A 14,249-nucleotide genomic window follows, 5' to 3' on the forward strand; every position below is an offset into this window, starting at 1 on the left:
TGGAGGTTGAAGCAGCTTTATTTCCAGAGTCTTCACTGATCTCCACAGAGAAAATAGAAGTCTCCAAAGTACCAAGCTCTTCCTGAGACTGCAGCCCCACCAGACCTCAGGCAAGGGGAGGCAGGCAGGAGATGAGTGCATTATCCCGATGATCCACACCAAGGTGGCTCAGTTGTAAAACAAGCCTGGTGTCAGGGACAGAAGAGGAGGAGGATGCAGCCTGGTGTGAGGTTTTCAGAAAAATGACCACTTCTAGCACCAAGATGGGCTTGCATGGGCCTGCACAGCAGCCCCTCATACCGGCCCTTACAGAGCAAGCTACTTGTCAGTTTGGGTCCAGGAGATGTTCTCTAAACCATTGACAGCTAAAAGAATTCAAGTGATTCACCTGAATCCTAGGACAGTTTCTCCCCTTTTAGAGTTCATACCAGAAACCCAGGGATTTGCTTTTTGTCAACTAGAACAAAGACCTAAGGTCTCAAGTAAAATAAAGGATTATCTTTCAAAATAGCAATATTACCAGACCTCTGACTCATGAATTTGTTCACCCGTCCTTGTGGAACTTGAGCCAGGTGCTTGTAACATGTGACCTATCTGTATACTGAAGTGTAACTGGTACATGAGTAAAAAATCTTTAAAGTTCACCTCTGCAGGTAAGACTCAACAGAAGACTGTGCTAAAACCGAGCAGAACAATCTGTGGTCAGAGTCTGACCCACCACCACCACATAGACACCTCTAAGGTCAGAGGGACTTGCTTTGGGATACTTTGAATTTTTAAACACAATCAGCCTACTGCATCCTGTAGATTAATGAACACCAATGCTTTGCTGGAACTGGTGTCCTGGATTAAATAATATCAATAAATAATAGAATACAACTCTTTCACCAGGGAAGGATTTTGAGCCAGAGGAAGAAAGGTAGCATTTCAGGCCTCTAATGTCAGATGCTTGGACCTGGTCGGAGGAAAACTTCCCATAGAGCAGCCCCTTTGTAGAAACTCCTGGTTCAAACCTCAAATAAATTCGGAAACCACCAGCCACAGCTATTAACCTAGCACTCCCTCTTCCCCCAATGCAGCTCACCAAGTAAGTGTTTGCAAGGGCTGCACCTACTCACCAGGAACAAAACTAAGCAACCATTCCCCTATTCCCCGAGCCCTCTGCCACCACCACCCTCTGAAGTCCCCACCTTCGGGCTGGCCCCAGACCCTGAGACCCATAGCTTACCGATGAGAGTGACCACCTGAGCAGGCCATCAGCCCTGAGCCCCCTTACATAATGTGGGCCAACAGCCCTCCTTGAGTATAAGAGAGTTGGGTCCACACAGTCTTGTCATCTGGACTTCGGTGGCTGTGGCCACAGGTAGCAGCCTTCCAGGCCTCAGGGGATATCACCTCTGGCCTCTACTCAGTTTTCCTCTCAACCTGTCTCTCTTCAGCTACATCTAGCTCAGTCAGGACGCAAAAGCAAAGCTTCTGGGTGACTTTGGTGATAGCAGCTAAATGAAAATAGAGAATAGAATTTAGCAAACTGACATTTAGCCACAGCCCCAGTCTGAACACCACGGGCTGATTGAAAGCATGTGGTTCCCAAAAAAAAAAAAAAAAAAAAAGCATGTGGTTCCCTTCTCAACTGTTCCCTGGGTACCCTGTACCAAGCTCACCCCCAGCAAGCCTCACTGACCTCCATCCCATGCCCCACCAGAGAGTCTGATGCATGACTCCTTGTCTTGCTATATGGACTGAACTTTCAGGAGGGAGTGTTTTAACCCCAAAATACGAATCTAAAGTTGGAATTAAAGTGATCATGTCAAGACCAAAAGGGGCGGCCAGGCTTCCAGCATATCACTAGTATGTGGAAGCTGTTAGCCACCACACCCACCTGTGCATGCGTCTTTGTATACACACACACACAAGGCCAATGTGTGATAGGCAAAGAGAAGCTCACCAAGGACATTCCGAATAAAGAGTGGTCTCCGGGACTCTGGCAGATAAACACCCAGGAAGTAGATGGGGACCCCAGAGAGGGCAATCCCGATGCCAATGAGGGAATTGATGGTGTCACTGAAGAGGGGCACAACCACCAGAAACAAGGAGCATACGCAGAACACGATGGGAAAAAACAGGCTCAGCTGAAATGAAGGGAGGTGAGATATTAGATAAAGTAGGATGGGGGAACAGGAGAATGGGGTATGGGGAAGAAGTCACCTTGGGGAGATGGCCCACCCCTCCTAGCCTAGAGCCACTGACCTTGAGAGGCCGGGGCCACTCGGGCTCCTTCCAGCGAAGGTAGAGCTGTCCAGCGACAGACAGGCCCACAAAGAACCAGTAGCTGAAGCTGAAGTAGTTGATGAGCAGGAAGACATCCTCCACAGTGAGGTAGATGAGTGTCATGGTGCACTGGAGGGAGAGAGGTTGGGGAGAAGTGGGCACTGTCACCACCAAGCCACCCAGGAGACTCCACCATCAAGCAGTCAGCACCAGATCTGCTGACTGCTGACTTAGCTTCACCAGATTACCTCCAGGTCTTTTCAGTGATCCCTTGGCATCAGATAGGTCCATTCTTCACAATGGCCTTCTCTCCTTCTTCTTTTGGGGGCCCTTCCTGCACTCAATGCCTCCCTTCTTTTTGCAAGCACTTCAGTAACAAGCCAGACTCAGTTCCCCTTCTGACGGCAGACAGTGAGGCCCTCCTCACTGCAATGCACCAACCTCAACATGAATCACACTGTGCCCTCTGGAGACTGTTATACATGGGTCCCAACTACCTGGCATACAAGTGGAGGAAATGTCTTCAGAACTATCTCACTGTCCTGGAGCCTTAGAAATGCAGATTAGCAAAATGGAACCATCCCCCTGGGAAGAAGTATGACAGGATTTGTCCTCTGGAACAAAAGAGTTCTGGAAGACAGGAGTCAGGGACTAGAGTCCTGGGACAAGGTTAGATTTGCTTTAACAGCCAAAGCAGTCTTGAGGGAAAAAAACGGAGCTGGAGGAATAAGACTCCCTGACTTCAGACTATACTACAAAGCTATAGTAATCAAGACAATATAGTACTGACACAAAACCAGAAATATAGATCAATCGAACAGGATAGAAAGCCCAGAGATAAACCCACGCACCTATGGTCAACTAATCTATGACAAAGGAGGCAAGGATATACAATGGAGAAAAGACAGTCTCTTCAATAAGTGGTACTGGGAGGGCTTCCCTGGTGGCACAGTGGTTGAGAGTCCGCCTGCCGATGAAGGAGACACGGGTTCGTGCCCCAGTCCGGGAGGATCCCACATGCCGTGGAGCGGCTGGGCCGGTGAGCCATGGCCGCTGAGCCTGCGCGTCCGTAGCCTGTACTCCGCAACGGGAGAGGCCACAACAGTGAGAGGCCCTCGTACCGCAAAAAAAAAAAAAAAAAAAGTGGTACTGGGAAAACTGGACAGCTACATGTAAAAGAATGAAATTAGAACACTCCCTAACACCATACACAAAAATAAACTCAAAATAGATTAGAGACCTCAATGTAAGACCAGACACTATAAAACTCTTAGAGGAAAACATAGGAAAAACACTCTTTGACATAAATCACAGCAAGATCTTTTTTGATCCACTTCCTAGAGTAATGTAAATAAAAACAAAAATAAACAAATGGGACCTAATGAAACTTAAAAGCTTTTGCAAAGCAAAGGAAACTACAAACAAGACAAAAAGACAACCCTCAGAATGGGAGAAAATATTTGCAAACGAATCAACGGACAAAGGATTAATCTCCAAAATACATAAACAGCTCATGCAGCTCAATATTAAAAAAACAAACAACCCAATCCAAAAATGGGCAGAAGACCTAAATAGACATTTCTCCAAAGAAGACATACAGATGGCCAAGAAGCACATGAAAAGCTGCTCAACATCACTAATTATTAGAGAAATGCAAATCAAAACTACAATGAGGTATCACCTCACACCAGTTAGAATGGGCATCATCAGAAAATCTACAAACAACAAATGCTGGAGAGGGTGTGGAGAAAAGGGAACCCTCTCGCACTGTTGGTGGGAATGTAAATTGATACAGCCACTATGGAGAAGAGTATGGAGGTTCCTTAAAAAACTAAAAATAGAATTGCCATATGACCCAGCAATCCCACTACTGGGCATATACCCAGAGAAAACCATAATTCAAAAAGACACATGCACCCCAATGTTCACTGCAGCACTATTTATGGAAGCAACCTAAATGTCTATCGACAGACAAATGGATAAAGAAGATGTGGTACATAGATACAATGGAATATTACTCAGCCATAAAAAGGAATGAAATTGGGTCATTTGTAGAGACATGGATGGATCTAGAGACTGTCATACAGAGTGACGTAAGTCAGAAAGAGAAAAACAAATATCATATATTAACACATATATGTGGAACCTAGAAAAATGGTACAGATGAACTGGTTTGCAGGGCAGAAACAGAGACACAGATGTAGAGAACAAACGTATGGACACCAAGGGGGGGAAAGTGGCAGGGGCTGGGGGTGGGTGGGAGGGATGAATTGGGAGATTTGGATTGACATGTATACACTGATGTGGATAAAACTGATGACTAATAAGAATCTGCTGTATAAAAAAAAATAAAATAAAATTTAAAAATAAATAAAATAGATTTGCTTTAACTTCAAGAATATGGAGTTCCCCCTACCTGTCTTTTCACCCAAATTATCAACAAAGGATTTAAAACAAGAAGAGCCCATTCTAGAGAGAGAAAGGAGACCCTATATTAAGAGGAGAAAAGTGGGGTGGAAGGTGATTAATTTACAAGACACAATGTCAGATTGCCCTAAATTTATAAATTCAGTGCTATCCCAATCAATATATTGAGAGGATATTTTGTTATTTTGATAAAATGATACAAAAGTTCTTCAAGACAAATAAACAGGTGAGAATTGCGATGAAAATTCCAGGGGGGAGAGGGGAACTGAAGAAGTACCCTCAGCCCCTCTTTAGTTCTCAAATATTCAGTATAAAGCTAAATAAGGAAGCTTGGTGCCGATGCAAGGATGAGGAAAGGTGAGTTGAGATGATTGTACATTTAAGGGGCAAATCACGGTACTTGGCACATAAGAAGCACTCTAAAAATTAGCTATTTTTATATGATAAAAATTTGAAAAATGCGGAAAAGTGAATTGTTCAATAAATGATATTTGTACAGTTGGCTAGCCATTTGAGAAAAAAATTAAGTGAATGCCTGCCTACCTCACTCCATTCACCAAAATATAAATTCCAGATGAATCCAAAACATTAAGTAATGAAACCATAAAGGAAAGAACTAAATGACAAGGAAATGAACTATTTTTCAAATCTTGGAGTAAGGCCTTCCTCAGGGTCCCTGTTAGCTTTTACACCTAATGATACCTTAGTGCAAATTAGAAAATGACAGTCCTTCAGGACTCCTTCCATCTGTCAGAATACTTAATAATTTACTAATTTTGTTGAAATAAAACACTTTAATGCTATCTGCTATATATAAATCTATGATGCCTATGATATGAACAGAGGCCCCTAGGTAGCTAGTGTACAAACTTGCCTGGCTTTTCTAAATATGATTTAAAAAAAAAAAAAAAAAAAAAAGAGGAGCTAGAAGGAGGAGGAAAAAAGGAAGCCACTGACAAAAATAGATAAATCTTACTAATTCACTTTTACATTCTTTTGTAGTATTTGCCTTCCCTAATATAACTATGTTTTACTTTTATATTTTTAAAAAATTGTAAGAAAAAGGAAGAAACACTGAGAGGCTCAGGAAGTATCCCAAGAAGCTAGTACACCTCCCCTCAAACAGTCTTCTCATGAAGTTGGCAGGAGTACCACACAGATAACGTCCAATCCCCACACTCCCCAGCACAGCTTACATTGAACAATAAAGCAGGGATGGGTGTAAAACGCTCAACGTGGATCATGGAGAGAAGGTCCGGGAGGTGGCCCTCACGGGAGCCCACAAAAAACAACCTGGAAGGACAAAAAAATGTGTCAGGAGGATCTCTATACTCAGCCATGCAGCCACACTCCTCACTCAGACAAACCAGGCTCAGCTTCAGAAGAAAGCAGGGGGCAGTCTCTCAGGAACCTCCCATGTTCTCTATGCATGACCAACCCAACCTACCCCCATTTTACCCACCGATGTCTCCACCATTACCCATGAATGCTCAAACCCACTGTTACCCACTGACACCCCCAGCCCCTCAGCTATGCAACCCACCATCACCCAATGGATACCTCACCCTGCCATCACCCACTGGCATCACCCATTGGCACCCCACCCATTGGCACCCCACCAGGGTACCCCACTCTGCCACCCCACACATTTCCTACACAACATAATGGCTTTTTAAAGAAGGGCAGCCAGACTTCTGATGGTCTGCCCTCCATGTACCTTCCCTGAGCTCCTGGTATATGAAAAGTCAGGGAGAGCCTGGGGCTCAAAGAGACAACCCAAGCTTTCTCTCTGCGCATAATGAGCCCTACTGACTGGGAAACAGAGCAGCAGAGAAATGAAACGCCATCCAGGTAGTCAGCAGCATCATGGAGCACACAGCACCAGGCTTGGGGGTGGGCTGGGGAACAAAAAGCTTCACAAGAGATGATCACATCTGGACTGGGAAGAAGAGTTGGGGTTTTCCAGAAGGTGAGCGTTGGGTGGAAACACAGCATGGGCAAAGGCAAAAGAGGCTTAGAGGCATAAAAGAGTATAGCCTCTTTGAAGGTGGGTGCTAGAATGCCTGTAGTCCCAGGATAAGGTGTGTGACGAGAGTGCTGGGAAAAACCTGCTTATGAGGCCATGCTGTGGAGTCTGAACACACACCAAGAACCAGCTGTGGCTCTGAAGTAACAGTCTGACCGGATTTGACACAGAGACTCTGGTAATATCACTGAGGCCAACTAAAGCAGGGAGAGGCTAAGGTATGGGGGGATGGCCAGACATCTGTGACAAGGTCCCATAATAGAAGAGGTCTGAATGAGGGTGGACACCCTGGCAGAGGACAAATCTGCTGGTCTTCTGTGTGTGCCCACACGCTTGAGCTGGGAGATGAGGGTGGACTCCAAGGGAAAAAATCAAGAGGCCGAGAGGCTGGGAATTCTCTGGCAGTCCAGTGGTCAGGACTCTGCGCTTTCACTGCTGAGGGCCCAGGTCCGATCCCTGGTTGGGGAACTAAGATCCCACGAGCTGTGTGGTGCATCATCCCCGACAAAAACAAAAAGAGGCCAAGAGGCCAAGAAAGGAGGAATGACGGACCACAACCTCACAGTTGGAGACAAAGCATACGTGGGGCGCATGTGAAGTTTGAGATACTTATGGGCCATCCAGGTGGAGCCACAGGAGTTGATGGTATCATCTGGAAGGATGTCATAGGGCACGATGTTGAAGTTGGCTCACAAGGCTAATATCCGTACTAAAGTAGAGGAGAAATATGCAGAGGGAATGCTGGAGAGGATGTGAAGGTGAGGCAAAGGTGTCTAGTACAAAGCCAAAGACAGCTGCATGGGTAATAAAGAGAAAGTGAAGAAGGTAACACAGGCAGAAATGGTTGTGCATTACCTCGACATTACTGCAGTTCACTTCATGTGCAGGTCCAGATTCTTACTCTGAGTTCCCTACCCTCACCCTCTCCCTCATCCTGTCAATGCCACAAGATAGCTGAGTGAGGCTAGAATATACCAACTACCTAAATATTTTGGGACAACTGGCAGAGTCAGTTGGGATGTCCTGGGCCTCAATAAGGGTGAGGCTATGGGAAACATCATCTTTGAGTGGGCAACGGCAGTGAAAGCCCAGAATACTAACCACTAGGCCACCAGGGAACCCCTGACACCATATTCTTTTACAAGGCCTTGATCTCTTTATTACTCTGGTTGCCCTACAGAGGCCCCAAGTACATGGACTGGGGTGTCAAAATTAGTAAGAAGAATGAATAGGACAAAACTATCTCTTTCATTAATTCATTCTCCTATCTGTTCATGTGGCAAATATTTATTGAATGCCTATTACACTCCTGGCCCTGGAGACAGCAACATTTATAGGGTGAGTGGAAGAGAAATCAAGAAAGCAGACTTCCTCTTAGATATCAGAGGGTCACAGAAGCCATGGGAATAGTTTCAGAGGAAGAAGGGTGGTAAATATCACTTGCTTCAGGGGTCCAGTAGGATAAGAACTGAAAGCAGGCCAAGAAGGAAGTCACTGGCACCCTTGACAAGAACATTTTTAAGGTAGTAGAAGCCTACCTATGGGTAGAAAGATGAATGACAGTCAAAATGCAAACCATTTCCTTTAGAAGTATGTCCAATAAGGAAGAGGGGAGATGAGAAACTGTTTTGTGATTTCTCTAAGTGAAGATGAGAGAAGCTTGTGCACAGCTGCCTCCAAATGAACATCTACCAAGGAGAAGGGCCAAGTGATGAAGTGAAGTGCTGAAGAAGAGGGGACGTGCCGGAACCCTGAGACCAGGTAGCAGAATAGCCTGAAAAGGCAGAACTGGTCCTCTCTATGAAACAACTGGAAGGACAGTGCTCTTACAGGTAAGTCTCTGTGCACAGAAAAGAGTTGGAGCCTACCCGTCGGCCGCAGTGTTTTCTGTGATGTGAGGGGCAGAGTCATCCTGTACCAGTACCCAGTATACAGCAAGTGCTCAATAATCATTTATTACAAGAATGAATCCTGGGCCTGCAGCATAATCTGCAGGAGCCTAGAGTCTTGTCCCCAACAGGATCCCTCCTCCAAGCTACTGCCTTCTTCCCCTCTACCTCTTACCAATCTGTCCTCATCTCACATGGAAATGTAAGCAACCAGCACACAAGTGTTGTACAAAGGCAAGGACACGCATGCACACATGCATACACAACACAGAGTACTAACCACTATACGGTCATGGCCACACATGCATACACACACATACACACCCTGCATGTCCGAGAGAGGGATAAGGGAAAGAAGGGCTCCGATGGATTCACCTAGAGCCTCAGAGAGTTAAATACTGGTCTGTTATCGGTGAAGCAGAAACACAGTACCTTGATGAAGCAAAGATAGATGCGTTGAGGCCCCCAAAGCAGGACAGGGCAACAGCAATGGGAATGGTCCAGCTAAACAAGCCAAATGTCTGGTCAGCAAATGTCTGGGGACAGAGCACAGAAGGGGCACTCAGCACACGACAGGGTTTCCACAGCCTCCTGCATCTCTCAGGACAAATGCCATCACTGCTGAGCAGCCCGCCCTCTGGCACAGACCCACCACCTGGCCCTGCAGAGCTGGAGTGGCAGCAGAAACAAAGATCCAGCCATTCAGTACTATGAGATGACGAGCAAATGGGGATCCCAACAGACTCACCACAGCCACGGCATCACTGCCAAGGACATCTGAAATGCTCAGCACTGTGTAATAGGCCACGTTGGTCAGGATGTAGATGAGTGTCACAATCGGCATAGAAATCCCAATGGCCAGGGGCAAATTTCTGTCAGGACAACAGAAATAGGACTACCTGGAACCAACCTCTCCTTGGGGGTCAAAGTTACCCAGGAATTCCCTGGCCTCTGGATCTTTGAGGCTGACTCCTCTTCCCCATGTAGCCTAAGGGAAGTATGCGCCCCACGCCCCGGGCCCTTTCTCCTGAGAGAGAGAGAGAGACAGCCTTCCCTGTGAAGATGGCTCATGATCAATATTTGATCCTCACCCCAGTGGGACCACTGGGTCCCACTGAAGGAGGAGCACTGTCCTCTAGGGACTGGAGGCCAGGCTGGGAACCCGGCTGCCCAGAATAAGCTTCTGGCTCCCCAGGCTTCAGTGTCAGCACCAGAGTGCAAGGTCTTAACATCTCAGCCCCAGCTGGGTTAGCTGCTGCCCACTGAAGGACCTCTCCTCCAGGAAGGACCCTGGGGATCCTCCAGTGTGAATATGAGGCCAAGGAGCCAGGGGTTTCCCACCTTCACTCACTCCCGTCCTCGCCCCTAATCCCTCACAGCTGGTGAAGGGGGAACAGGAAGAAGGGATGAGAGACAGAGGGAGGAGGGGAGGGAAGATGGCAAGCGTGCCCACTATCAGCAGGAGTTTCAGCCAAGTTGGGGAGAGTGAGATCCCACCTTTACCTTTCTGGGTTTTTGATTTCTTCTGTTACAAAATTAAGGGTGTCCCAACCTGAGTAAGAGAAGAGGGCAGAGTACAGGGCGAGAGAGAGGTCTCCCAAGTCCCAGGAGGAACCCTTAAAGGCATCCTGAAAGTGCTCAGAGTGTCCTGTGGGGGCAAAGGCGGAGGTGGGGGGGCAGCGGGGGGTACAGAGAGGAGAAAGAGGAAGAAGGAGAAGGACAGGAGAGATGGCAGGTGTAAGGAGAAGAGGAAGGAGGGGGAGGGGGAGGGGCAGCAGGAAAGGGGGAGGGGGGGGGGGGGGGAGGGGCAGCAAGAAAGAGGAAGGGGAGAGGCAAGAAAAGGAGAGAGGAGGAGGGTCAAGAAAAGAAGGGAAAAGCAAGAGGGCAGGGAGAAGAAAACAAAAAACAAAAACAATTTAATACCAAAAGAACCACCACCACCAGCTCCCCACACCCCACCCACTCCCTCTGAATAGTTCATTTTCCTTTAGTAGAACTAGACAATCTCAGAAAAACAAAGGCATTCCTGGCTGCCTTCTGACCTGATAACACCTTTTCCAAAGCCCTAGTGAATTTCCATTTCCTGCGGGAGACCACACGGTAGGCCACAGTTCTTATTTTTAGAAAGAACCCTGTTTCACATAAAGGAGTCATTTTTCATTAACAATTAGATCTTCCTGTGGAACTACCTCTCATGGCCCAGACAGTTCCACAACTTGGTCAAATGGGTTTCTCAGTCTCATGGAGAGAACTCTACTCGCAGTGGCTATGGTTGTGTGTGGCAGGAAATCACAGGCTTCGAAGGAACTGGGATCTTATTTATCACTGGGCCTGGGGTAGGCCTGGGCCACCTCCACCTTTGGAGAGGCTGCCTAGACATCTGTCATCCTCCTTGGAGGCCTCCAGAGACTGCAGACTTGCAAGCCAAGGGAACAGCACCCAGCTGTCCAGGAGACAGACCTTCTAGACACATTGGAGGTTTTTAATAAGACCCAGACTTCTAAGGAAGCCTGCTGTCACCCACTGCAGAAAGCCTAGACCCATCCCCCAGTGTGGCAAAAAGGGCTGGGTGTGCAACAAAGAGGGGGTAAGTAGAGACTCCCGAACCCCAGGGGTGCCACTCATCACACACAGTAGCTGTTCCCTAGGGCACAGATCCTGGAGGGAGAATTACTCAACTACCCAATTAGACCCCAAGATGTTTCAGAGACTCTAGGAACATCCAGATGGCTGGCTGTACTAACTTGGCACACAGGCACACAGATACTGGACCAGCTGCCTAAGATTCACCCAGGGCGCTTCTTAAAAACACACTTTTTTCTTTTTTAGTTTTGTTTTGTTTTTTGGCCGCGCCACGCGGCTTGTGGGATATTAGTTCCCTGACCAGGGATTGAACCTGGGCCCTCGGCAGTGAAAGCCAGAATCCTAACCACTAGGCCACCAGGGAATTCCCCAAAACACATTTTTTTGAACTCCAAGCCAACCAGAGTTTGATCCAATAGGTCTGAGGTTGGAGTCTCAGCTCCTCAGGGGATTGTAAACACAGCCAAGTTTAGAGACAGATGACCCAGAGAACTGTGTTGTCTAATGATTGAGACACCCTTGGCCAAGGGCACCTCAGGACTTCTCTAAGGGGTCAGGGAATATTGGGAGGCCTGTTACCCTCCCTGTCAGCCTACTCTGATCTGGGAATGAAAAGCTCTCTAAGGCCAACAGGCAGGAAAGTCAGTGCCAACTTCACAATATTTTAATATTTTGCTGAGAGCTGACTTTGGGAGGAAATGCTAAATAAGAGCAAGTCCAGATGAAAAGTAAAGGCTGCAAAATAACCACTCATTTCCAGACCCCATCTCCCTGCCACCCACACACTTCCCACCCCTCTCAAGGAGGGCCAAGCCCTCCTCCCCACTGACTGGCGGTCACAGACCAAAAGCAGGAGCCAGAGCAGGGCTCACTCTATCTCCACTGATTACTTTTATGACCCAATTACAACCCAAGTTTCAAAAGCTCCTAGGCCTTCGGCTGGCTTCTTGCAATGCTCCCCACCACCACAGAGGGAAAGCAGCCCCGAGGGAGGGGCTAACTCATGTCCACTAGACCAAACCAGCCTGGCCCAAGAAGCCCAAGAACAGATTTCCTGTTCTCACGGACACAGTCTAGCACATATACAGAAAGAGCTGAGCAGTAAAGCTAACGGAGTCCCCACATCCTCCTCAGGGAATCCAGGGGAACTCCCGGAGTCACCCACCCTCCTTCTGACCTGGGGCCCTTCTTACCCTGGCACAGTTTAACAAGGCCCATGACAATGATGGCAATGAGTGCCAGGACCTTGGCGTAAGTGAATGTGTCCTGCACACGTGTGCCCCACTTGACGTAGGCACAGTTCACAAACGTCAGCAGACCTAGGAAGAAAACCATAAAGTCAGTGGCAGGCTTGAGCTGAGGGCACCGACGCCCAACCTCTCTTTACAAAGCGCATCATTTCTATCCTGTCTGCCTAAGGCAAAGGGGCCGACGGACCGGTCAGAACCAGAACAGGCAAATGGGGGACATCCCCCATCTGCCCCACCTGAGAGGAAAACATCCCATCAATGTTGACAAGTAATGATACAAAGGCATGCACTACCACATATTCATGCATTCTGACAGCCCAAACCATTTTTGGAAATTCCCCCCAGGCCCAGGAATGGTGAACTTCACCCATTCTTCCCCACTCAGATTCCCAAAGTTTCAAACCACCTGGGGCACAAGACCTCTCCATGGCCACATTAGAGAATGGGGACAAGAGAGGCCCAACAACAAATAAGGTCAATTTAAATGCAGGTGGCAGGTCATCTAGCAGTTAGGGAGACAATGTTTTGCATGTAATTATTTTTTTAAAAGGCTATCATGTGCCTGACAATTTCACATACATCCTCTCAATTAATTCTCACAACCACGAAACAGACATTCCTATTCTCATTTTACAGATGAGGAAACTGAGGTTGACAGAGGCTAACTACCATTCCCAAGCTTACATAGACCCCCCCTGATCTCCCCCACCCCCATTCCTATCCAAACCTCCCAGTTCTCGGATAGGCCCATGGAAAAGTGGGCTCGCGTCAGCACTGCTGGCTTTCCGTTCCAGCTCCTCACGTACCTCAGTGATATCTGGGTCCTGTGTTAGAGGTCCCACCACCTTACCCCTGCTAAATAGGGACTGCTCTGATCCATGGAGAATATCAGTATCCAAGGGGCTCCACAGTGACACCTCTAGCCTCCAAAAATAGAACTTTTACGAGAACCTCAAATGTTATTACAAAATTTGGGGGCTCATCCTCCAGTCCACGTCTACCTACTTCTACCCATGTTGCACTCTCTCCTTCAGCCAGACTCTCTCCTTACTGATGCCGGATATACATGAGAGAAATGTCCTCCCCTCCTCCTCCTGCCATAGGCAATAGCAACTCCCACTTTCAAGGTCTAGCTCAGTCCCCACTTCCTCTGTAAAACCTTGCTAAAATATATCAGCCAGCTCCTCCCTGAGCTCTCTCTCCCTGAACCCTACAACATTCTCACTTCACACACAGCTTAGTACCTTGTGCCGTGGTCATATGGACATATGTCTCAAGAAGGTTCCTCTCTCTCCCTCAGGCATCTGGGTGGTACTTCCCCAAGGAGATCACAAATTCTTAGCGGGATACAAAAGCATACTGTTTTCTTAAGCTTACTGCCAAGCAAAGATGGGAACTGATCAACTGTGGTTGGAATCAAGATGGTGATGACTTTCGCTTAACTGCCAATCCCCTGGAGCAAGGCAGTTTTCAGAAAGTTGGACATTCCTCCACTCAAATGGAGAGGAGAGCCTAGGGCCAGCCTGTGGATATAAACATGAGTGGCTGAACAGCCTCCATGGCACTTTAAGAGCTTTCATTCAGTACTTTGGCAAATGACACGGGTGCTTACTAGTCAGTCATATAGGGTGCATGGGGGCGGGGGGTGGGGGAGAAACGAGGTGGTGGGGAGTAAATAATGGCCAAGGGGGAAGGGATAAGACCAAAGGAATGCACACTGCTGGCAGGTCTTCCCAGGGACCTGCCCTGCTAATCAGAGTTCGCTGTGTGAAGCTAAGCCTAGATCAGCTAACATGAGGATTA

The 14,249-nt window shown here is 47.5% G+C and overlaps 1 protein-coding gene across 4 annotated transcripts in view; it reads right to left on the reverse strand.

Annotated features, from left to right (window-relative positions):
- The window catches only part of SLC7A6 (solute carrier family 7 member 6), a 34,741-nt gene continuing 20,492 nt past the window's right edge, over positions 1–14,249 (reverse strand). For 3 of the 4 annotated variants that reach the window (XM_027119495.1, XM_027119494.1, XM_027119496.1), the window contains exons 4-11: positions 12,390–12,515; positions 10,117–10,261; positions 9,362–9,485; positions 9,046–9,149; positions 5,895–5,991; positions 2,251–2,400; positions 1,949–2,132; positions 1–1,499 (exon numbers count right to left, since the gene is read on the reverse strand). In XM_027119495.1, coding sequence (XP_026975296.1) covers positions 1,405–1,499; positions 1,949–2,132; positions 2,251–2,400; positions 5,895–5,991; positions 9,046–9,149; positions 9,362–9,485; positions 10,117–10,261; positions 12,390–12,515 — 1,025 coding nt within the window. In that variant the 3' untranslated portion in view covers positions 1–1,404. The remainder of the gene's footprint in view (positions 1,500–1,948; positions 2,133–2,250; positions 2,401–5,894; positions 5,992–9,045; positions 9,150–9,361; positions 9,486–10,116; positions 10,262–12,389; positions 12,516–14,249) is intronic. The other variant, XR_003435450.1, reaches the window with a different exon arrangement.

This window comes from Aethalodelphis obliquidens, unplaced genomic scaffold (genome assembly GCF_003676395.1).
Source record: "Aethalodelphis obliquidens isolate GAN/ISIS:26980383/991018 unplaced genomic scaffold, ASM367639v1 scaffold20, whole genome shotgun sequence".
Classification (NCBI taxonomy): Eukaryota; Metazoa; Chordata; class Mammalia; order Artiodactyla; family Delphinidae; genus Aethalodelphis; species Aethalodelphis obliquidens.